The sequence below is a fragment of the Natator depressus genome, chromosome 14 (assembly GCF_965152275.1).
Source record: "Natator depressus isolate rNatDep1 chromosome 14, rNatDep2.hap1, whole genome shotgun sequence".
In the NCBI taxonomy this organism is placed as follows: domain Eukaryota; kingdom Metazoa; phylum Chordata; order Testudines; family Cheloniidae; genus Natator; species Natator depressus.
In genome coordinates, this window is record NC_134247.1 from 9689370 (window position 1) to 9714927 (window position 25558).

At 43.0% G+C, this 25558-nt stretch overlaps 1 protein-coding gene across 2 annotated transcripts in view; it reads right to left on the reverse strand.

Moving 5' to 3' along the window:
- Positions 1-17185: 17185 nt before the first annotated feature.
- Positions 17186-25558, reverse strand: part of RAB11FIP4 (RAB11 family interacting protein 4) — a 203818-nt gene continuing 195445 nt past the window's right edge. The window contains exons 14-15 of one of the 2 annotated variants that reach the window (XM_074971911.1): positions 25195-25338; positions 17186-21858 (exon numbers count right to left, since the gene is read on the reverse strand). In XM_074971911.1, the coding sequence (XP_074828012.1) occupies positions 21742-21858; positions 25195-25338 (261 nt within the window). In that variant the 3' untranslated portion in view covers positions 17186-21741. The remainder of the gene's footprint in view (positions 21859-25194; positions 25339-25558) is intronic. The other variant, XM_074971912.1, reaches the window with a different exon arrangement.

The following is a 25558-nucleotide window of genomic DNA, read 5'->3' on the forward strand; positions in this document are numbered from 1 at the left end:
TGACGGGCTAGCAGCAGGCGAAAGCAGCCAGTGGAAGGCAGCAGCCAACGATCCCGGGCCTGCGTTCCATCCGCCCGGGCCAACGTTCCGTTCGCCCGGGCCGCGTTCCACCCGCGTGGCCCAACGGTCTATGTGCCCTGGCTGCGTTCCATCCGCGTGGCCCAACGGTCTATCCGCCGCTGCCCGCGCGGGGCACAGCGCACCCTCCCCCTCCAGCCAGCTGCCAACCCCCCGCAGCTCCAAAGCAGCCACGGATAAACTTTCCGGCCTTATGCATGTAAAACAGCCTGCCTGGGGGAGCGGACGGGTGGATTGTAATGCAATGCTGCACCCCTCCGCTCCTTCCATGCAGTTCCCCTAAGCGCCAGCAGCTCCAGAGCAGGCAAGGAAGATATTCCGGGACTCATGCGTGCAGTGTGTCAGGGAGGGTCGCAATACACCGCGTCCCCCCCTTTCTCCCCTACACCTTCCCCCCAGTATAACTCAAGCAAAAGCCAGCAGCTGCAAAGCGGCCACAGACGAACTTTCAGGTCTCTCGTGCGCAAACGGCGCGCGTCCTCCCGCGACTGCCATCCCATGCACCTCAAAATCCTTCCAGTGGACCCCCAAAAGCACTAGTAGGTACAAAGCTGCGAGGAGCAGTCCAGGCCTCAATGCACCTTGGAATTCATCAAACCAAGTCTCCCTGCTGTGCTTCAATTTGCCTCTCCCAGACTCTGAAAAACCCGCCAGAAGTTGCAAAGCGACCGTGAGCAAACTTTCAAGGGAAATGAAATCCTTCCCTGTGAGAATGTGTGTAGAGGGCGAATCCACCTTTCCCTATCTCCCGTCTGCAACCCTCGCCAAGGAGAAAAGAGCAGCGCCTGCAGCGAAGTAGTCCCGTTTCCACATTCCTGCAAGTAGCCCCCTGCTCCTTCCAGGAGAAGTGGTTGCAACCATGCAAACCAAGCTTCCCATGCATCCATCGCCCCCATCCGGAGCGGGGATTTCAAGCTGGCATGTTATGGATGCACCTTTCCTCACCAAGATGTAAGACGTTCACTTCTCCCTCTTCCCAAATAAGCAGTTGCCAAGCCAGAGACAAACTTCCACGACTCATGTAATGCACCATGCAATTTAGGCCTCATTCTAGAACGAGCTTTCAGACACGCAACAGGCCGTAGAGACAGAGAACCCAACCCCCGCATCATCTAAACAAAACGAGGGCGGGGAACCCAGAGAGCCCCGTCGTGGCTGCGGAATATCACACCTCTCCTTAGAGCGCACCTATCTCTCTCCCCAATTAGGAGGGCAGGTCTTTACCCAGACATCGCCTCCCTTTGCATGGGTTGCATTTAAATCTGAGCACCGGAGTAACACGGCCTAAGGTCGGCCAGATTTGAACCAGCGACCTAGCGGTACGACGCTTCTTAAGCCGCATCCAATCCCCTAAGCCACCGAGCACTTCTTCCTGCAGCGTTCACTTTGTTTCTATAGCGATGCACCCTTTGGCGTAGCTGCAGTAACCGCACCGCAAAGAGGGCGAAGAAGCCGGGCTGTTTCCCCAGCTCCCAATCTGGGACCTTTCACGAGCGTGAAATGCACATCAGCAAAGTGTTCCACGCCGCACGCTCGGGACTGTGAGCGCAGTGTCCCGTCTACACTTGAAATGTCCCAAGAAAGGGGGTTTCCCTCACTCCTTCGGGAGAACATCCTGCAGTCTAACAATACTCTATGTCAGCTCAGAACGTATTTCCTGACAGCCTGAAAGTTCGTGTTTGTAGTTTGAGCCTATTATTATACATTAGATAAGAAAATAAAATAACAATAATAATAACGACCCCTGTAGGGTTTTTTTCTCCTTTAGGGTTACATGCACTAAATCTCTAGTCTTATGGCTAACGCTGGGTCAGACCCCAAGAAGCGAATCAATTGCAATTTCACTCTAGATCTTGTTTTTAGGGGAGAATTTGGACTGTGTAGTTTTGATACATAATATAGCTTTGCACTGAAATAACTCTTTTCTGGCTTGCAGTTTTTAAATTGATAGACCTTATTACTTGGCTCTTAGTGGCTGCTGTCTTCCTCCTTTGCAAACAGTATAATTTAAGGAGAATATGTATACGATATAATTTAATCTATCGAGCTTTCTATAATATGTCAGTTTGTATCCATTCATCTGTTCAGTCTTACTTGATTTATGGCATCCTATAAAAAGTACATGTATTCTCTTATGTAGACACCCCTCCCCTTCTTTGGGTAATTAAGTAAAGACCCAGACTTTGTTTGAGAACTTCAGCCCAAGGAATAGCTGGCTTGGAAAGTGAACAATTTTTTTGCTAAGTACAAAACTTTGCTTTTCAAATTAAAAAAAAAACATCGGCAATCACCTTCCAAGCAAACAACTGCACTTGCATTAGGCGTTATTGATTATTTAGCTTCTGGTGGGTATGTAAGGAGTAACTAATATACTATCCACCAATTATCATCAAACCTGTAAGGGATAACACAGCTCACAATAGGACAGAAATACAGAGTTTAGCACTAGTACACATGCTGAGAACTTTTTCAGAAAGCTTATATAGGCTCCACCAGATTTGCCTATTGCAATCAGGACGACTTTTATTCGGTAGCATTTTCTGTGTATGATTAATCTCCCTTCAGGCAATACTTTGTGTCACATACCCAAGGAGGTCTGCAAAAAGAACAGGAGGACTTGTGGCATCTTAGAGACGAACCCATTTATTTGAGCATAAGCTTTCGTGAGCTACAGCCCACTGCATCGGATGCATGCACCAAGGAGGTCTGCATCTGTTCAACGGGCGACGTCACCCACTCAACCAAGGAGCGGGTGGAGGCAGAAGTGCACCCTGGGATGAAAATATTAGAGGACTCGCTGCAAGTTGCAAGTGGAAGATCAGCCCCAAGGTGTTTGCAAACAGAGGACTGACGAGAATGAATCCTGCACAAGCAGCAGCTCTGGGCCTAGCTACAGCCCTGGGGAAATGATTGCCTGCGAATAATCAGCAGTCCATATTACCTGGCAGAGAACTGGGGGAATGCTCCTATTTCCCAGAGCTGGCTGTGTTGCCTGGGAATAATGCCATGATACCTAGGAGACTGAGGGCTGACCCCCCACCCAATATCTCTCACCCCCTACATCTTCAGTTAATACATCAACACAAATACAAATCAACCCCTTCAGTATGCTGCGCCATGGCACCATGTGCTTGTACTAAGTAGCCTTCATGCCAAGAAAGGTCCAAACCTGCTCTGTCCTAGGGTGTGAGAGTGACACAGTCCCTGTTCCCCTGCATGACTGTAGATGGATTATATAGGCTACAATTACAGTATAGACATACAGATAGTGACTATATGGACCGGACTGCACAGTTCTTTGGCTGTGTCATTTTTCTCCTTTCTCTGATGCATCTGGCACAAGCTTTTGTGGGAGGCAGCAGTGTTTTAACAAGGTGATTGCTACATCCCCAGATCAGATTTCAAATTCTCTGCCCCTCTTTCCCCTCCTTTGTTCTTCATCCCCCACTTCTCTTCCCGCTCAGGGGTTTTAAAAATTGACTACACAGACCTATAGCGCCATCTGCTGGAATAGTATTTAACTGCACATGAAAGTTTGATCTATTTTGTCTAACTTTCCCACCAGTGCTTTTGGAGCTTAGTTGCCTGCCTTCGTGACAGCCTTCCTATTTCAGGAGGTGTGGGAGTAAGGGCATGAATTTTAAGGGTAAATATTTAATGCGCACATTTAAAAAACTTTTTGTGCATAATGAAAAAAACTGACCCGTTGGCTCTGAGACTGAATAGTATGTTTCTCTATTACAATGAACTATGGCTCATGCTTGGTGTGTAATGTGATGACAGATCTTATCTGCAAAAGTGTCGTTTGGATAGAATTTGGTCCTCGGGTGTTTCACTGACACTAAATAATTTGCTGAGGTGCAGGGGAGGGGGGGTGTTTTTTGCTACTGACAGCATTCCAGTGTAGTGACCTTTAATGTCTAATGTTTGACTTTAATGTTGTTTTTTAAATCAAACCACATTTAGGAACGGTCAAACCATTCTAAAGGGATCAAAATATTTCATGACGCACATTGGGCAATTTATTGGCATAACCTACATATGCAAAATGCAACAGGGTAAGAGTTGTACATAAATACAGACGTTCAGCGGCTATTGAATAATGTGTACAGCAGCCTAATTAACCACTCTGTAGCATTCTTAGGATGTCTGCATCTATTTTGTAATCTGGCCATTGTGCCATTTTTCCCTGCACCAAAAATCTGTCCTCAGCTTCACAAAAATGCTGTATCCCTGGGTCATTATGGTTACAAACTAAGTGTCATAGTCACAGCATTATGGCAAAATTGTAATGCATGATGTCCATGAGCCTGCTCATGATATAATAGACTTTATCATCCCTATGCTTTTTTACAAATGAGTGTTAACGAGACAGGTTATAGAATAATACATAATGGGCTTAATCCTGAAATACTCAAAACTCATGCTCTTAACCTTCTTTCTGCCTCTGCTGATTCTAGGGCCAGCTGGTTCCAAACACAGGTCTACTCTGATTTTTGCTGGCTGGACTGGTACCTTCTGTATTTATTAGGGCAAATAACATTTAAGGAGGGATGTTATTAGATGGGCCAGCAAGCACAGAAGACAGCAGATCAAAGCAGCAGAAAACATTAGCTCCTATGACACTTAGACACGACAGGAATGAGTGCAATAGGAATGCCAAGATAATACAGATAGATTAGAGCCGTTTCTGCCAAACTGCAAGAACTGACCAGTGTGCTCACCTACTGGTTCCATGTGTGGTGTATCTCCTTTTATAAAAGACCTAGATGCTGCCATCCAGGCCAGACTCACAAGTTCTTTTCCCAGCTCTGCTACTGAAAGGCCCTTAACCTCTATCTTGCCTCAGTTTCTCCTTCTAGAGCTAGATCAGGGGTTCTCACAAGAAATTTTTTGGTGGCCGCTCTCACAATTTTCCTAAAATACTTCATTAACTTTAGAAAACAAACAAATAAATATGGACATACACATGTCCAAGTCATTGTAATTTATTTATATAGGTTTTTTTTTTGCAGACTCAATAATAAAAATAATGTACACTTGTCTCTATTCTTTACTGGACCTAAACAGAATAAAACCACAAATAAGATGCTTTGCACGTTCTTGTCTTTTTTGTTGTTGTTTCTTTTGCTTTTCTGGTTGTTGTTTTTTTTAAAATGTGCTAGCTAGTAAGCCTGCTGCTGTGAAAAGTGATACTTGTATGTTAATATCACTTTTCACAGCCTCCCAGCTAGCTACTAAGTCTGCTGTGAAAAGTGATATTAACAAACATACAAATATCACTTTTCACAGCAGATTTACTCAGCCCGGGCAAGACAAGGGACAAATTAAGCTCTGGATGGGGAGGTAGGCAGCAAGGGCCAGGGGTGATGGGAGGGGCATGAGCCCAGGGGCCAGAACCTAGAGGCCCGGAGCTCAAAGTCCTGCAGCCTGAGCCTGCTGCCTGCCACCCCAGAGCTGAAGTCTGGCCCCACCACCTCCAGGAACTCAGTAGCTGCCTGATCCTCCAGCGTTTGTCTCTCCAGAGTGGGGAAGGGCCCAACCCTTGCTGGTGGCCCCAGGGGGAGAGGCCACGGCTACTACTTCCCCTCCCCCCAATCACTGCCCAGGCTGTGGTCGCAAGCAAAGCCCCTGGTGGCTGCATTTGAGAAACGCTGCGTTAGATAATGCCCAGCTCACAGGGGTGTTTGTTGCAAGATTTAATTCCTGTTTGTAAAGGGAGCTGAGGGTTTGAGATTAATTAAAGATCCTATGCACAGCATAGTGAAGAAGTAGTAGTATTCCTTATTCAAAGATTGCAGACGTAGTGGCACGCTGAACTCACGCACAGTTTCCACCAGATGTAATAGCTGTTTGATTTTCCCAGCAAGTGATACAGGCAAGTAATTAAGCTGGGAAGTGGGTCACTAAAGCTTGTTAGCCTGACCTGCTGTTGTGTTTTGGGAACAAAATCACCTCCCATCTCTTTTGTGAATTGAGTTTAGCATACACAGCTGGGGGAGTGGGGCGTTTTCTTTGAGCCTGCTATTATGAAGCTGTATATCCAAAATTTCATAGTACAGGGAGACTTGGAAACGGGGGAAGCCTCAGAAGATAATAGGTAGCAAGAGAGCTCTGTGGATTATTCATAAGCCATTTTTGCTCTAGTTCCGAGCATGAATGTACTTGTAAGGAGAAACGCCATCAAGCATTGGAAGGAGCTGTATTATAAAAGGGTGCACATTGTATTAAGAATCCGCCTGCAGTCTAGGTAGCAACACAGATCTTCAGAAAATAACCCTTTGAGCAACTTCAAAAAAAAATCTCTTGATTTTATTTGATCATCTGATAATTATGAAAGAGTCCTCCCCTTACACTCCTTTGGAGGCTAAGACTCTAGCCAGACAATCTGACACTTGAGAGGTGAATTAAAAGCTTAACCGATACATAAGAGGCCTGATGCTCCTCTCCTCTGCACATGGTCGTTTACACTAGAGTAAAGCAGGTGTAAAATGTTACCAAATCAGATTGGTAACAGTCAACACACACTTGGCACAGGTGCAAATGACAGAAGGTGCAGGGCAATAGCAAATCAGGCCCAGTGGGAGCTTTTGAAGATGTGATACCCATGTCTGAAGCAAAACTTTGAGCTGCAAAAGATTACTGGAGAAGGTGGGGGTGTTGCAGCAGCCTGGCTATTCTCCAGCTATGTTAAGAGAGTAAAATGGTCACAGGAGTTCGTCTTACATTTGCAGCGGGATAAATATAAGAAGCTAAGACTGTTGGTTTGCCCTGATCATGTTACCCTGCCGGCAATGTAAGATGCATGACAGTGAGTTAGAACGACAAATGTGCTAATGGCAGGCATTATTGTAACATTTCCGGAGTACTTTTCCAGACTGTCACAGAGGGTTATATAAAGAATGAATTGAAAGTCTTGCTATTGCTTTTCATCACTTTTGGCTTCTCCACAGGTGCCACGTTTCCCTGGGTGCTGGTCACATATGCTGTTGTTGCCCCATAAATGCCTATAGTCACACAGCCTCCTCTCATATAACGTGAATTACAAGTATCTCTGTTTTGGAATCTGTCACAGTACGGATGCAGGCCTCTGGGATTGGCTCATGGAAGGGCTAAACGGGCAATATCTACTATCTGAATTAGAATTCTTTAATTAGTCCCAGAGAGAGACTGACAGAACCCATCTGCAAGGTTGGTTTCTCTTTTCCTGTTCTGAATCACCCATCCCCTGAGAGATTAGCATCTTAGGTATTTTTACCTTTAGAATAATGTGTTGATGGAGTTTTCTTGGTGCTGGAAGAGACTCCAGTGTTTGCAGCTAGCTGCAAGACTCCAGTTTGGATCGGGTGGAGGGGCTGATGTGTCCAGTCTATTAGGGTGGGGCTAAGGGACGATTAAACCTCCTACAGGCCTTATTCCAGTGTGGGGGAAGTCTGCTCTAGCCTTGAAATACTCATATCAGTTTTGGAGTGGAGCAGAGTGGAGAAGCTCATTCAGGCCTAGAGATCCAATGTGATGCCAACTCCAGAATTTACTGTAGCTTTAGGAGCTTCCTCTAGTCCTCAGAGTTGGTAGATTTAACTTATTGGTAGGAAGGCTTTTCTTAATTAGACAATTTATAATGGCGTGTTTATTTCTTATTAAGCTTCTACTAGAATATGGTGAGTTGACTTTCATACTTCCTCTAGGATCTTAAACTAAAACTCTCTCTTTATTGGATTGCTGATTCATCTCCCCTTTGCTGTATGTATGAGTCTGACGATAGTGTGATGACTATTTGTTGGCTCCTTCTGGGCATTGTAATACAGTCTCTGCAAACCTGAGAAACTGCACTGAAGTTCTACCATCGAGTTTTTTTCCTGCCAAGAGTTTTGCAAGAAGTGAGAATTCCTCTTGCAATGTCTTGGCAGGCTCCATCTCTGTAAAGTACTAAGTGACCTTTACACAGCAGCAAATATCTTCATTTGTATCTGACAGTCTCATTCTTCTACTGACTACAGAAGAGTCTCTACTGCTCCCTGGAAGCATAGATGAACTCCAGAGATAAGCCAAGGAACAGTGCATGGTGAATAACCGGGCTAACGTGTTTCAATGCAGTAGACATGACTGGATTCAAATCAGCAGCAGTAACACAGGGAGATTGAAGGGGTGTTCCTGAGATACTCTGGAAGAGGGTTTTTTTGTTGCATCTGGTGTACCAGGCTCTGTTTGTGCTAAATAACTGGATAAGGAAAATTCCTCTCCAGATTGGTTAGGGAAGCTGGTGGTAAAACTGGGGTGGTAGCATGGTCTTAACATTGGGCTCTGTCCACACACTGACCTTTAAGTGAGTTTGTAACTAATTACTGGCATGGTTGGCTCTGTGCATGATTTGTGTCTAGACACCACGTGGTTCTACTCAGTATGGGTAACCAGCTATAAACCTAAACAGGTATGGAGCTAGTTCAGCAGGCTAGTCCCCTTGTAATGGGGAATCTGACTCCCCAGTTGGCACTGCCTTTTGTGCTGCTCTGGCTGCATGTCTCTCAGGAACTCCATCCCCTGGTGTCTCTGCTGGACAGAGATGCTTACGTTTCCCAAGAATGCATTCGTGCAAACGGTGCTGCGATGGGAAACCAGCTGCCGTGTGGATGCAAGCTGAACGTTCCTTCACCAGTCACATTTAGGAGTAGAAATGTGGCCGGTAGGGCTGACTGCAATAAAGACTTCCATTTGTTGCAAGGTAATGTAGATGGAGGTAAATATGCCTTAGCTGATATAGCCCATACATGTAGTAAACTACTGGCACAGCTAAATGATCTCCCGTTGGTCAGTACTGGAGTTGAATAACATTATGTCACAGAGATGCATGTGCAACTATCTAATATATGCACATGGCCCAATTTGAGGCCTTAATCTATTGTAATACCCATAATTCTTAGATTTACTATAACTTGCTACTTATAAATTGTGCAGCCCCCTCCCCCAAATTAAGGAATCAAAACATGCACCAATTAACCACATGGCTCAGCAAATGATCTATACTGGATCCCAATGCAGGAGCTGTGTCCTGATCCTGCAAACTCTTCCACAGCTGGAGCCCCCCTGGACTTAAAAGAGGAGTGCTTGGAGTAATTAAAAGATCACTCCCATGAAGTATTAACATTATGTATCCTACAAACTCCTGGAATCTCAACATAAGAGTGTCAGGTAAATCTATCCCCCCCGCGCCAGCCATCCAACTGAAGTTAATGGGGTTGGCATGGATGTAACTGAGGGCTCTTCCAGTTTTGCCCTCTCTCTGAACTCAAAGCACAGTGTTAAAGGTTTAGAGTGATTTGAAGTATGCAGTGTATAAGTGGGACTTGTGGTAAAGAAAAATGTTAGGTTAGTCACCCCCAGTAAAGACATTGCCTTTTAGTGATGCAGGAAAAGCAAATAATTTATTTACACATCCGTTTGTACAACATTACAGCTACCTGTAATGATCAGCATTACTGAGAAGAGCTTTTTTCCATAAAATATATCACAAGAAAATACAGAGAAAGTGATCTGGTGACACACTGCAACAATATTTATACCACTTGTGTTGTAATTAACAGGATGAAATTAAAAATAATCATGCTGTTTTAGTAAGCTACCCATTTCAGGTCTGTTTCAGTGACCAGGTGATGGGTTTTGTTATGGTTCATACCAAGCAATCTTTGAAATTCAAAAATCATCCCTCAAAGCAGTTTTACAATCCCCTGGTCTGTGAAGTGGGCAACAGATTCATTTCAATTTACTTCTGCTCTCTGGGAATTGGAATGAGGTACTCTCAAACCATAGCTTCTTGGGTTTTTTATTTTTGCAACATGCCATGATGTGTTTTCACATTGTCTCTAAGAGCCGATGCTATGTATCGGGTATGGACAAAGCACTAGAAAATATGATGTAAGGCACGGTTCAGGGGCCTGATCGTTTAAGGAGATGAGCACCCTCAAATGGTCTTCAGCTCCCATCAATTTCATCTGGTGCAGTTCTGAGGTAGGGTTACCATATGTCCATATTTTCCCGGACACGCCTGGCTTTTTGGTTCTTAAATTGCAGTCTGGGAGGAATTTTTAAATATCTAAAAACGTCTGGGATTTTGCCATTATTCTTCTTCCCCAAAGAAGAGTTGATCATTCAAGAAAGAGAGTGAATGTTGATCACTTGAGAAAGTGCCCACTTTTTCCCTCTAGCTCCCAGTGCTTGCACCATGAAACAGCTGTTTTGTGTGGCTGGGAGGGAGGAGGGGGAACGTGGCATGCTCAAGGGAGGAGGCGGAGTGGGGCAGGGATTTGGGGAAGGGGTTGGAATGGGGACAGGGAAGGGGCAGGGCTAGGGGCAGGGGGGCACAAGCAAATTCCCCCCCTCCCCCAGAGCATCCTCTTTTTTGAATGTTCAAATCTGGTAACCCTATCTGAGGGCACTAAGCAATTTTCAAGCCAGGTCCCTGGCTGGCCAGAGATTGGATCCTCTCTACCTCCTAGGACATTTCCTACTCTGGTTTCTGATTCTGTGGCTGAATGAGCAGGAACTATATTGAGAGGCTGGAGGCTTTGCTTCTGCTCCTGGGTCTGCTTTAACAGCCCAAAGATGCTCATGAGGCCTGCACCTTAGTTTCCCCCATCTGTAAAGTGCTTTGAATTGGTATTACTGTCATGCTCTAGTGCAGGGGGTCTCAAACTGTGGGTCGGGACCCCAAAGTGAGGCGCAAGCCCGTTTTTATGGGATCGTCAGGGCTGGCGTTAGACTTGCTGAAGCCTGAGCCCGAGCCCCACCATGCAGGGCCAAAGCCCCAGGGCTTCTGCCCTGGGTGTCAGAAGGGGGTTGCGGTGCAATGAAGTTTGACAACCCCTGCTCTAGTGTATTTAGGATGTGATCCAAAGCCAACAGGAGTCTGTTCCTTGACCACTTCATGTTTTGGATTAAGCCCTCCACTGAAGTCACTGGGAGTTTTACCATTGACCAAACCCACAGACAGGACACGGCAGCTTTGGGGGCAATGTGAAAGCTCAGGGGGAGACATTCCTCTGAAGAGGCCGTAAAGGGGATTACCCTGCACTGCCCATTAGGACACTTCTGCACAATTTTTGTACCATTTTATCTATATTGACGTAGAAATCAATATAATCAGATCATGCAATCCCACTGTGCAGCTGTGGTGATATTGGTCTAGCAGTATAGCTTATTTCCATACACTAACCCAGCATGAGTACCTTTTGGTTTTTTATACCAGCATAACTGTCCACAGCAGGGAACGGCTCTGATCTAACTATATAAACTTCCAGTTAAATTGGTACAAAGAGTATGTGTAGATCTTCCCTTCAGACAGCAAGTTACTTATTCCATCCTCAGGTTGTATCATCACATTTATTTTCAAACTAACCCCTGGCATCCTGAAGCTCTTTCTTTGGAGAAATTCCCACTCAGCATGAGAGCGTAGAGCCAAGAATCCCAGGATGAGTTACAAAGAGTTTTAACTTTGATACAGCGGGGGAAGCGGTAGGCCCACTGATTTTGCTTTTGGGTTCAGCTGGCAAAATGAGTCACCAAAAAACTACTCCTTAAACTGAAATTGACCTGAGATGAGCTGAGATTTGTGTCTCCTGGTCATTTGAAGTAAAAGGAAACCGCTCGCCTCTACAGTGAATAAAAACCATAAATTGTCAAATCAAGCCCTAACTAAATGTAGAGGTTTAGTTATTTTGAATTCACTGACATGGACAAGATACAACTGGCCTTATAATAAATGACACTAGCACACTAGATTAGTGCTTTTGTGCGCACGCATGTGTGTGTGTGTGGGTGCGCGCACGTGCGCGAGAGACATCACTTTACAAAAGATACCAGGCATCCAATGTGATGCTTCTAAAATAACACAGAACTGCTAATTATTTTTAAATTTAATTTGCTAAGTAGGTTAGGGCATGACAAAGTGCGTCTAAGAAAAACCTGTACAAAATGAGTGTTTTTTACATCCCATGGAGGCACATGAAATACAAATCTGGTCTATTTTATATATACACCTTTACAGTACATGAAATGCAGAGATGAACAAATGGAAAAAAAATTATATATGTGCCCAAAATAGCAGATAAAATATGGAAAAAAAACCTCTGTAGCCTCATGGCAGGTGAGTAAAGGCACAAGGACTAAAAATAACCATGCAATAAACATAAGTACAGTCTGTGCAACAAAGCAAACCGAATGGCTCCCATGATAGAATTTACAGTAATTCTCAAAATATACCAGTATTTAAACATACTGTAAGTGCAACATTTACTGCTCTGTAGCATACTAAAGTATTCATATGGAGTGAAATTCTCCCTGCACCGAGCCCGGGGAAATGGGAAATGGGCTTTGGGCAGGGTAGGAGACAAGATGGGGTACATGTTGGGAAGACCGGGGTTACAGTACAGTCATGCATGGTCTCTGTTCCAGTCTGTAGGGTGGAATAGCTGCAGTCTCTCTACACACTCTACAGGGTGGTTGCTGGATCCATTTAAAGTGCCAGCCTACCCCAAAGAGATCTCCTCTGTGGTGCATAGAGGGCACCCCTTCCCACACCATTCTTCATAGGCCTGACACGCAGCATAAGTTGTCCAGAGGGCTTTATGCCACCTCTACAGGCCACGGTGAATTCACTCCACTAAGAATGGTGCCATGAAAGTGGACAACTCTATTGTTACAGCTCTGACACTAACATCCAGTTAAAAAATAAACTTGTGTGCAAGTTCAAAGTAGGTGTAGGAAATATCAGACATCCAGTTTTATTAATACATATTTTCCACTATGCTTCAAGTTTTAGCCCCCCCAAAAAAGTAACCTAAGGATTACTTTTACAGTTAAAAATCTGCAAGAGTTTTAGTTTATTGGCCCCCCCAAAAACCCAAACCGCACAATTTAAGGAATGCAATGTAATATTTACAGTGGAATTTATTGTAGCACAGACCTGGCTGAATAGTGCCCTTAACTACTGCAACCCATACATGATCTGCATCTGTCTATGAGGTACAGAGTGCTAGGCTAAGCTACATGGTAAGGCTATGTCTTGCAAATATAGATTTTAATCACTGCATTTAACTTGGTTGCTGTGCGGAGTAGGAAATTAAACCCAGAGGAATGTCTTAGTGCAGCCTCACTCTGGACTGGTTTAGGGCTGATCTAGACTGTGGATTCAACTATCAAGGCAACTGGCTGCAACATGCTCCATGTAGTACACAGTGGATCTTAATTGTCTTCAGTACCCATATTAAAGCTGTGGATAGGATTAGCCTGGTTATTGAACATGATTAAAGTCCCAAGAGTTAATATCTAAAAATTCCCTGATGTGAAGCATTTCAGGTGTATTCTCCTCCATTTGTTTAAAATGGGTGCACTAAAGCGCTCTGATATCATGGTAGTGGGCATGGTATAAACACCTAGACAGGCACATGCTCTTCTGTGCAGCAGTGAAAAGGTTAAGTGATGAGCAAGGACATGGGTGTGGGTAAAGGATGTGCTCTGGTGAGATCCAGTTAAAAAAACGTTACTCTCCTGCTTATTGGAGCAACTTTAAGTAAATTATACAGTGCAATGGATTTTATTGACTCAAAGTACAGATTAATGGCACATGAGTTGTGAAAGACCCATTCAGGGTCTGTCGGTTCTAGGATTTAAAGATGCATTGTCTGATGGTGGCGGCGACTAATCCGTTCTAAAAGTCTAGTGTAGAGACGGCAGTGAATTCCCTTAATATCAGCAATGTTGAACAGCTCAGCACAATTTAAGATTATACACGGCCTTGTCTGGACTTTTAGAACAGGTCAGTTAGCTGGCCCCTTCTACCACCATACCTTTAAATCCTAGTCAAGGTAAACTCTTAAAGGGCAACCTGGCTAGTGGCTAGTTTTTTTGTAAGCTAAGTCATGGTAGCCAGCAAGTGTGAATTGGCATTTGGAAGAATGACTCTTCCTGTATGCAGTTTGTTATTTACTCTGAGCTATGGGCATTATCCAAAGTCCATTGAATGGATAAGTGCTGCACCTTATCTTTCTGGTGCCTGCCAAAAGTAAATTTAATATTATCCTCAACAATGCTCTACACTATATAGCTCTCTGTATGTGTATTTTATATCTATCTCAAAATCATGCAATAAAAGCAACTACCCTCCCGGTCTATTGGTATGAGCTCCTGATAACCAGGATGACTGCTTAATGTTTGTTTCCCCTCAGCTCTCTTAAAAGCTTGCCCATGCAAAAATCACATCATGGATCATACTGGGAAGTTCTGATCAAGACAGGACTGCAGAATTGCACCCTAAATAGATTTGGACTTTACTTATGTGTACAGGCTTTTAGGTTCAGCTACCTTGCAAAGAAGGATTTACACCTCAGAAACGTAAAGCTGGAATTCTTGCTCTTGGATGACTGGCATCAGCTACAAGCAAAAGGGAGCTCATGCACAACCCTTGTTCTCTCGTGCATGAGAGCATGTGCTGCCCAAGTCTGTTTGGGAGCGAGTATGGAGTGTCTCTTGCTATTCTGGCCGTTCTTCCCCGCTGCAACCGCAAGTGCTAAACATCCAAATCACAATCATCATCAAACCTATTAAGCTAAATCAAAATTTGGCCCACATAATTTGTTACAGAGGCCCTCTTCACGCTGGCCAAAGAAATGAGGCTAACACCTCTGTATTAAGCCAAAGCACAGCTCACTACAGAGCCACGAACTAGAGCTGGTCACATCGTTTGAAATTGGTAAAATTTTGACGTTTGGAAAAGTTCAGTAGAAATGTTGGCAAAATTTTGGATCTCCTCCAACACCTTTTTTTTTAAACCAGCTCTCCTGCTAACACACTTTCCTTGGTCACTGTAAATAGGGCCATTAAGCCCTTACCTACGATAGGCTTTTTTTCTCCTCTAAAACCACCTCTCATTGTTGCTAATGCTGGCTCACCTCCACCAGTGATAGCAGCAGCGGGGCTCTAACATAGACAAGGTACTGGGCTCAGCTTCTCTTTCAAGCACTGTATCATTTAAACCTGCTCAGGGCAGGGCAGGGCAGGGCAGCATGAGGGTTCAAACTCCAGCATCCAGCCTACATTAGTGTTCCTGTTGTTGCTATCACATGTTGTGCTAAGACAGTGGCAGGAACAGTGGAGGGAAAAGCCTACCAGATACCTCCAGTGACGTAAGACCCATCACACAAAAACCCACCACCTTATAGACTTGAATATTCAGTCTCCATACTATCCCTTCTCAGCCCTGAAAACAGGTGCTCCATAGCCTGGCTGAGACAACTGGATAATGCAGGCAGCTTGAAGCACTGCTCCCCTGTAGCTTAAGGACCTAAGCATGCATTCCTTGGACAGCCAAACCTCATGTCAGTGGGAGTTTTGACTGCCCAAGGAACACAGGATCAGTCCCCAAAGGGGAGATTCAAGTCATTCTCATACCTTTCCTAAAATCCGTCATTCAGCACCAAAAAACCTCCTCAAACAGGTTGCTATTAACATACACAAGCTATCAATAATTTGCCTTGTTCTGTAGGTAAACAAATCTGTGTTAAGGACCCTTAACCTTCCACAGACTTGAATTTGCCCCTGGTAAGTTTTTGATCAGATTTCTCTCTCTCTGATTTAGAAAATGGAATGACCACCAATTAGATCTCCACTAGGCAAAACGGCATGATGTAATTATTAGAGCAGGTAAAAAGGCCAGTTTTTTTTAAATGGGAAATTTGAACAAAAATGTTAATTTTTCAAAATTGCAAAATTTAAATAATTTGCTTCCCTCCCCTTTTTTAAAGCTCCTTTCCTGGTAGCAAAATAGAAACAGGAAAATGGTGGAGGAGGGAGTGAAAGGAATATTTTAAAACATTTTAAAGAAAAAAAATACCATTTTTCTTCAGTGTCTGACAAATTTTTTTTGACCAGCTCTAATAATCAGACTCAGACTATCCCTACTGTATAAGAACCCACAAACCCAGTTCAGCCAATGTGTGCGCCAACATTGCATACTCTTTGCTTAAGTTACCAAAGTGTTTCATTTGTAGGTGTTCCGTTGACCTCACAAAAGTACAAGAGAAAAAAAAAAAGTGTCCCACCAAAGAGCCTGTATAGACAGAACAATGTTGTACGTCAGGGTTACAGAATTCAAACCTAATGCATCCTGTAACCCGTATCAACCTCTACACACACGCGCAAAGTTTCATTAACACCCCTCTGCCCTCCCCCAACTTGCTATGCATCGAGTAACAAACAGCTGTTGAGATCAATACTCCTCTATTTGAAAGTACTAAAACAATATGCACTACACAACAGGAATGAAATTGAAGCATTAACATTACAGTTTAGTTGCGTTACACAGTGACTGCAATGCCCTTTTGATGATTTTCCGGGAGCAGCTACCGTAATGACACTTGATGCACAGATGAGCAGTATTACTTACACTGAGAGAGATCTGCTCACAGAAAGTCTGATCCAGCTCCCGTGGAATGCAACAGGCTGTTTTGCCATTGATTCAATGAGAGTTCGATCAGGCCCCCTGATTCAGGTTGTCTTGAAAACACTACACAAATTAGGGTTTCTGTTCCCCCTTGTTTAAAAGATGACAATCTTGTATTTGCTGGTATTTAAATCGGAGAAGTTAATGTATTAATTTATTTTAAAAATTCCAATATGCTTGACTCTTATCCCAGCCTACTAGAACTAGGCCAGAGAGGACATTTAATACTGACTTTTCTCATTAGCCCACTTCCCCAGCTGGGTCAGTGTGTTATTACAGGGCACACTCCTCATTTGTACATTACCCTTAGTGTCCTAAATTGCCACCATAAGTATAACTGGCAAAATTCTTTGCTGGTGTTGACTAGCATGGGTCCATTAACAGTACTACACCATTTTATGCCAGCAGAAATTCGGACCTTCTCCTTGGTGTCCCAAGTGGATTAATTAAAACTATAGTAATTCTTCCATAGAGCTGGTTGAAAAAAAAAACAACCCCAAAATCCCTGAATTCACTCCCCCCAGAAAAAAAAGACAGCCTTGAAGAAAGAAGTAAGCTTTTTAGTTGGACTTTTTTTTTTTTTGGTCCCGCTCCTACAGATCTGCTCAGAAAAAAAAAAAAAAAAAAAAGGAGTTCAGGGGTGGGCATGTGAAAGTTTGTCAATGACAATTTTTTAAAATGAAAATTTCTAACCAGCTCTAGGGTTCGGTTTCAGAACTAATAAAACTGAAATGATTCAAAAATATAGGAAACAAACTCTCTCTCTCCTTCCCATGTCAGTACAAATTAAAGTTTCTTGGCCAGAACCTCCGCTGGTATAAATCTGTGGCACTCCACTGAAATCAAAACTAAATATGCATCAACTGGAGAACTGGCCCTTAATGTGTAACTACTGATGTTAGAAAGGATTTGAGGCTTGATTTCCGTGACTCTGAAACAAATAAATAAACCGTGCCTTTTCCACAATAGGCAGTGTTTTGTATTTGAGTGCGACTTCTGGCAAGAAGTAAACTGTCTTTTTCCATTGCACAAAAAAACCCTTTGCATTTAGGTTGACCTCAATGTTGCTTTAGCTTGAGGATTTGAAGTAGAGAGAACTTGCTCCATGTAAGGAGCAGATAAATACAGATATGGTATCTTGGACAGAATTTAGGCTGTCAGAGTCAAAAAAAGCTCAATTTCAGTATAGAAATGTTCGTTGTATTATGGTATTATTAGACTGGAGGTAACATTAAAAACTAGACTGATTATTTCAAACTCAGATTAAAATATTAATCTACCCAGCAAGGTAAATCATTGCTCAACTAAATATGGCACAGACGAGTGGATTGGCCCAGTCCTACAAATGCCAACATCAGTGACTTTCTTCTGTTGACAGTTCCATCAAGTTCCATGGGAATAGTCATGGCAGTGGTCACACACATGCTCGAGTGTTTGCAGGCTCAGGCAGCACGTGTGTAAATACAAACTAGATCCTGGGTCCTGCTTGCATTTCCCCTGCTGGGGATTCCCCTGCTATATGGTTGGTAGGGGCATCCAAAAGCCAGCACAGCTGGGAGCTACAACTGGTTCTCTCCTCCCCACTCTGCCAAAATTGTTCTACAGGGCCAGTCTCTCTGCTGTGTCCAAGTTCAGATGTTAATAGCAGGTTGTGTTCCCATAAGTCTCCGTCAAGGTAATGACTCCTTGTTACTGATGTGACATTGCATCACCTGTAGGAAAAACACCTTTTGTCCCAAGGCTTTTGTGCAAAAGACAACTTGGTCTTACACAGGTCACTAGTTACTGCAGATCTAATATTAGACCTAAAGTTGCCAGAACTAGAGTTTTGTTTTTTAGAATAGTGACTCCTGAGAGAAAATAAATTTCTTCATTCAGAAAAAGGCAACATTAAAAATATACAAGCCATCATACAAAGTCATTCCCCTCAGGAGTGGAAATGTAATTGCCTTCTATGCAATCAAAACCTATTTAAGGCAACTGCTTTAGAGCACTCACAAACACTATGGATTGAGGAACAGATTTTCAAGTTCTCAGCACCGAGCAGCTCCCCACGCAACTGCTAAACAGTTTTAAAAATCTACCTATAAGCATGAAATTGACCTATGTGTACAGGTAGCCCAAATGCTATTGTGAGGATTCAAGTGAAACTTAAGACTATTTACCACGGATGTAAGTTCTCTGTGCACAGGGGCGAATTTGACCCTAATTATGTATGGCCCAATCCTGCATCCACTGAACTCCAGGGGAGTTTTGCTGTTGAGTTCAATGTGAGCAGGATCAGGCTTTCAGCTTCTAAAACATCCAATTTAATAATTTTCTATTAACCAAAACCTGAAGACCTTAGTCACTCTTTACTCAAAGCATCAATTGACTGTCCTGCTCTAATAAAGGCTTTTAAAGTGTTATACTACAAAATTCTGAATGTTGGACTTCATTTTTCTTTTAAATAAATGTTTGAAAACCTGAGTATTTCCCCTAATATTTAAATAAGGAAACACTTTTCAATCCGAAACAGTAGCGGCTTCATCTACAGCGGCAAACTTCATTGCTTTAGAATGGTAAAAAACGTACCTTAGCACGTTTACAGACGAGGACCATCAGGTCTTGTATTGCATCTGCTGGTTGTAGTTTACCTCAAGGGCCACCTAAACCTAGATCACATCTTAAGGTTAATTATGGCCAGCTCACACGATTTTAAACACAGGATAGTCCATGTCTATGCAGAGGGCCAGATTTATGGCACAGACTTAGAGGCAGCACAAAGCAAGTGGAAACTTCAGTGCTGAAGCACAGCTAAGGATCTTTCCACTAGAGGGAAATCCTTGGGTAGAATTAAGCTGGCATAGCTGTTTCAACCTCATCAGTTGCCCCATCAGCCCCCTTATAGGGGAAGGGGATGATGCTCTGCCTGATCTCCTACAGATGGAACCAGTGCAAGACCGCCAGAGCCCGTGTAATTTAGCATAGTTACTCTGGACTCAACTTTTCCCTCTGGCTGCTCCAAAATCAGGGGAGCAAAGGGGTGGCTTAGAGATACCTTCTTCCTAATCTCCTCTGCTAAGACTCTGTCCTTAAGTGTTTAATGTTAAGCACCAAAATAACATTTTTCCAGTGGAGATAAGCCCTTATACGGTTCACCCAGGCCTGAAAGGACAATTACATTTTCATCATTAGCTCTCCTCCAGTCCCGTGGCCCTACCTAGAGCTTAACTGACGGATTCAAATAAATAACTGAATTGGTTTTATTGTCTTGCCTTCAGGAAAGACAATTTTCAGTGCTTCCCCACACCTGCCCGTTACTCCAATAAGATATCACTGAAGGCAAGATTACAGCAGCTGCAGAAAAAATATATATATATTTACATCAGTAACAGAATACATGCTCTAGGTATTCAGATTATGGAAAAAATGCATTACATACACAAACAAAAATACACAAAGACAATGGTAGGTGTGAGACAAACTGCCAACAAGTATATACAGAAAATCAGTCATATCTACTGCAACCATCCATTTCCAAGGAGCGTGTTAAAATAAACAAGAACAAATCTCTATGCACATAGGCAAAGCCAGATATTTGATTACAGAGAAATCAACCAGAGTGTGTCCCTGCTTGTGCCAATTGGTATGAAAGGGTGGATTTTTTTCCTCTCCACCCATGTTTTTTTTTTTTTTTTAAACTTTAAAGTGTGTAAAAAAAATTCTCTCTCTCTTTTTTTTTTTTTTTTTTTTTTTTTACAAACAAAATGTTTAGTGCTTGGAATAAAATTTCACAGCATTTAACTTCTAGCTGATTTTACTTTTAGCTAAAAGGTCCTAATTCTACAAGAAATGGACCCAATTCAGGAAGCACATAAATGGTGTTTAAACCCATCCCTAGACAGGACGGTACTTATGCAAGTGCTTAACTTTAAGCGTATCCTTAACTCCACTGGGACCTAAGTACAGTATATGCTCAAAGTTAACCACGTGCTTATGTACTTTCCCGATTCAGAGCATATGAATGTGTGCATGTGTGTATTCAGACAGGAGATGTAGTATTTGGGATGGGTAATTTGTGTGGTGAATGCAAGCTCTTGTGAAACAGTGGGGTTGGGGGTGGAACATAAGACACCAAGGTAATGTGCAGTAAGTGTGATTTTTACTTTTAACCGCTCAAAGGTTAAAATTAGTTTACATCAGGGATTAACCAAAAACTGTAGGAGGACCCCACCATTCTCTCTCTTCCATGCCCCCCCCCCCCCCAGCTCTCTCTCTCTCATAGGAGTGCAACAGTGTGCTTTGGTTGTGGGGAAGGGAATTGAGCTATTTGTTTAAGTTAAAGTTTTTCTTTAAAATAATGAAGTGGATTTGCATGCAGTCAGTAACAGTTAAAAGAAATAGAATGTGTTCCCTGGTTGAAGCCTTCAAATGCAGAGGAGTTGGATCCCAGAATTAATTGTAAATGGCCCAGTGATAAACCCCTGAAAATAAGGGTGTACATTGCAATGCCTCAGTGCGATAGGGACCCAGGCTCAACACATACACACACCAGACAGACTGGCAATCATATTAAAAGCACTTTTTGCTGACAGTGGCAAACAAGCGGATGGTGTTTTTACATGGATATTAACAATTCTGCAGTTTGAGCCTCATCCCCACCAGATATTCATTTTTAAAAACCAAATTGGCCAAAGGTTTATTTTTACCTCTGGTTTCAGTAGTAAAGCTCTGGCAAAGCTAAATTCAATAGAGAGTGTGAAGTCGTCAGCACCAGACAGGAATCAAACCTGGGTATGTCGAATTTTTGGGAGTACCCTCATTCATTTGAAAGAATGAAAGAGTAATTCTTGTTCTTAAAGGGAGGGGAGACATCCATGTGTGTCCACTGTATTTCACCCTTACCACTAGAGGTAGAGTCATTATGTCCAGTAGCTAAAACAGCGTGATCCAGTTATATTGTTATAACATTAATATATAGTAGCGATCTTGTCACAGATATTGAAAGTGCATGAAAAAAATGAATCAAGCCGATTTGATGACTCACAGAGAAGTGTACCAGACATCATATAAACATACCCACACACCCACATTCACACATAAGATATATATAGAATCATTTACAGTATCAGAGTGATGTTTAGATCCAGTGGCATGTGCAGAAATATCAGGCAATTGCTTTTTGTCCTTCAATTTTTTATTTCCAGGATAGATGGGTTGTGGTCTAGGATGGCCAAAATAATCTTGTCCATATACTGTCGCAATCTGAAGTTTATTTCCTCCTGTTCTTTAAGAGCTTCCATGAGCTGAAACAAAGATTCCCAAGTTAAGTATCTATTGCAAAACGTCACTCATCTAATTTTAATTTACACAATGCTGTAGGTATGAGGCTTGGCCTCGGGTTCCCTTTGTATTAAAAAAATTACTCATTGCCTCTAATGATACTCTGCTCTCCCCTCACCCCAAGAGATCGCAAAGTGAAGACACAAAAAGGTAGATAAGTATCCCCATTATGCAGTTGGCTAACACAGGCACTTAAGTCTGTGTAAATTATGTTGCTCAGGGGGGTGGTATATTCATCCCCCTGAGCGACATAAGTTCTGCCAACATGAGCGCTGGTATAGACAGCACTATGCCGGTGGGAGAGCTTCTCCTGCTGACGCAGCTTCTGCCGCTCGCGGAGGTGGTTTTATTATACCAACAGGAGAGCTCTCTGTCGGCACAGAGCGTCTTCACCAGACGCGCTGCAGTGGCATAGTTGCAGTGCTGTATGTGTAGACATACCCCTAAGTACCACTGAGCAAGTCACTTGAGTCAGGGGCAAAGCTGTAAATAGAATCCAAGGCTCCCGACTCAGAGCCTGGTGTTCTATCCACTAGCCCATACTGCCTGCTCATGAACGAGTGGGTGTCTGTTTCCTCATCTGAGAGCGTATATTAATGAAACCTTTTTAAAGCACTCCTACATCTGTAGAAAAAAGGGTGCTGTAAATACAGAGTATTGAGGAACAGTGTGAGAATTAAAACACAATGTTTTGAGGCTAGTTTCCTGTCCAGATAAAAAGATCTATTTTAATCATAAATAATGCACCTTTGGTGCTATATTAACGTGCAGGGGAAAATGTACATATCGTACTTTCACCAAGGCTCTTAGGATCTGAGAGCATCTTTAGTTCATTTCAAGACAAGTTGCTTTATATACACAGCATGTTTCGGATGAGATCTTCAAAGCTGTTTGAGAGATCTGGATGCCCAGTTCTCATTAAAATTAATGGTTTGGGGGCATCCAGTTCTGTTAGGTGGCCTTTAAAATCTCAGGCCAAAATTATTATATTTTCTATTTACAGTGAGAACCTGTTACAGAGAAAACATTATGATGAAAAATTGTTAACAGGTCTGAAATTTCACGAACATGGTCTACTGTAAGTTATGGTGGCAGCAGGACGTGCGTCAAGCCAAAGACACAAGATACGCCTTTTTGGGAGGAAAACTAGAAAGAGTTAGTTGTAGCAGCCTCGGTGGATTCTTTTGGTCAGATTAGAAGCTAAATCCCAGGCTGCTATTGTGAGTGAGTAGAAGGTCTGAAGGCTCAGCTGCCTCTTCGAGAGAGATTAGCAGGCCAGGTTGTGGGCAGGAATGCTGAGATGACAAAGAGTGGCCAGAGCTGTCCAGTGACAGTGATTCAGGGCCCACTTTAAGGCACAAGTTTTTCAAAAAGTCTTAAGGACCCGCCCTCTAAAAAAAAAAGTCTCTTGGATGTCAGTTTCTGGTGTGTCTGTTTACATCTAAAAAGTGGGGTGCCCCAAAAATCACGAGTCACTTTGGAAAATCTTGGCCAGCATCTCCAGGTCTCCAGCTGGACGGGAATATAAATTTATCATACATAGTTCAACACAACAGTAGCCTGGCATTCCCGTTGGGATACTCCCTCTCTATTCTCACAAGCCGGGGTTACTTTTTTTTTTTTTTAAAAAATGTGCCTTAAAGAGCTCATCTCTGTAGAGAATGTGTCAGATTCTTCCCCTCCTCCCTCGATCAAAACTGCATTGTTTGACTAACCATAGCAATTAACAAGGAGACGGGGCATCTAAGCAGGACCACCTGAACTTGCTACTCAGTATTAGACAGTGATCCAGAAGTTCTGCGTTAGCTCTGGTAAGATTAAAGACTGGATACAAGACTTATTTTGGTGGCAGCAAACATGTAGTTTGTCTTATTCTGAGGCCAGGTCTATCTCACCACCTACTTTGGTATAACTTACGTCGCTGAGGGGTGTGAATATACCCCCCTTTGAGCAACGTCGGTTACACCGACGTAAGTGCCAGTGGGGACAGTACTAGGTCGGCGGGAGAGCTTCTCCCACCGACACAGCTACCACCTCTCATAGAGGTGGATTTATTCTGCCAACGGGAGAGCTCTCTCCTGTTGGCATAGAGCATCTTCACCAGACCCACTGCAGCAGCACTGCTGTAGGGCTTCTAGTGTAGACTAGCCCTGAGAAAAATTCCAAAGTGACATCACACAACCAATCTCCACAAGGCCCTGATCCAGCAAGGTACTTAAGCACACACCTAACTTTAAACCCAGGAGTGGTCCCCTGAAGTCAACAGGTCTATTCAAGTGCTTAGTTGGGTACAAGTTCTATACCACAACTCACTTTATAAAAGCAAAAAGGGAAAACTATCCAATACTTACACACTAATACTGACCTTTGGTTGCCTTCAAAGTCCATAGCCCTTGTGGCTTGGAAGAACCTCTCGAATCATCTCACCTGGTCCCCTGCCCAAGTGTAAGAGCTCCTCTAGAATATCTTGCTAAGTGCTACTTCATTAAGTGTCTACATTATGGGTTTGTACACAAACCTTTTAGTTCTGTTTGGTTAGGCTCCAAAATAGGGTGAGGTCTTCAATAAATATAGCTCCATTAAAGTCAATAGAGTCACAAAGGTTCACATAGGCCAAATCCTTAGCCAGTTGCTTTTTGAAAGGTCAGCTATCAGCAGTCACAAACTCATGGTATTAGCATTAACTCCATTGAGGTGAATGGGTTTATCAACAGGGACAAATGTGGACTGGTTAGTTAAAGTATGCAGTATCGTTTACAGCTTCTTAGCAACTGGGAGGTGTGCTGGGTTTTCCCCAGGCTGTGCCAACTGAAAATGAGGAGCCAAATGTGTAAACTCAGTTTGAAGCATGAGCAAAATTCTCTCTTGGTTATACAAGAGTAAATCCTCTGAAGTTAATGGAGTTACTCCAGTTTGACACTGGAATAAATCTAAATCAGAAAATCTGGGCCCACACTTGAAGAAATGAAATACCATAAGGCACCTACTATACAGCAAAACAGTGTCTATATCAGCAGTCAGTGCCTTAAATAGATTGCCTTTAGATTGAAAGCTGCTATCCTTTGAAACAAACCCATATTAAGATGGAATTTCTCTATTATTTTGATAATGAAACTAGTTGGATAATGCTAAAATAAGCATCTGAAAATATCACTAGATTTAGCTACATTCCTAGCGGAACAGGAATTACGTTGCTGATTTGTCTGTGTAACAACCTTCACCTTGACAGTTAATCTGTTCCCGCTTGTTAGAACTTTTATATTCAGTGATTAGCATTGTTTTGCTCTCAGTTGCATTACCTCATCTCTTGATGCAGAGTCGATTTCAGCAGCCAGTGATTGGGCTTTTGTCTGTGTTGCAAAGAGATTTTTAGCTTCATAAAGACTAAGACTTAGGATCTGTCCATTAAGGTCATCATTCTGGTCACGAAGTTTCTGATTCTCCTATTAAAATAGGAAAGAGAATGGAATGGAGTTTTCATAAAATGTAAGAAATACACTGCTCAGGTAACACGAAAGCGAACACCACTTTTGTTTTGCATGTCACTATCCACTTTTTTAAGATCTGCCCTTTACAATGATACCTCTAAGAATGGCCAAACACCGTAGGGTTTCAGAGAAAGACTTAAGTTCCACACAATAATTCCACCTAATTGTGGAATGT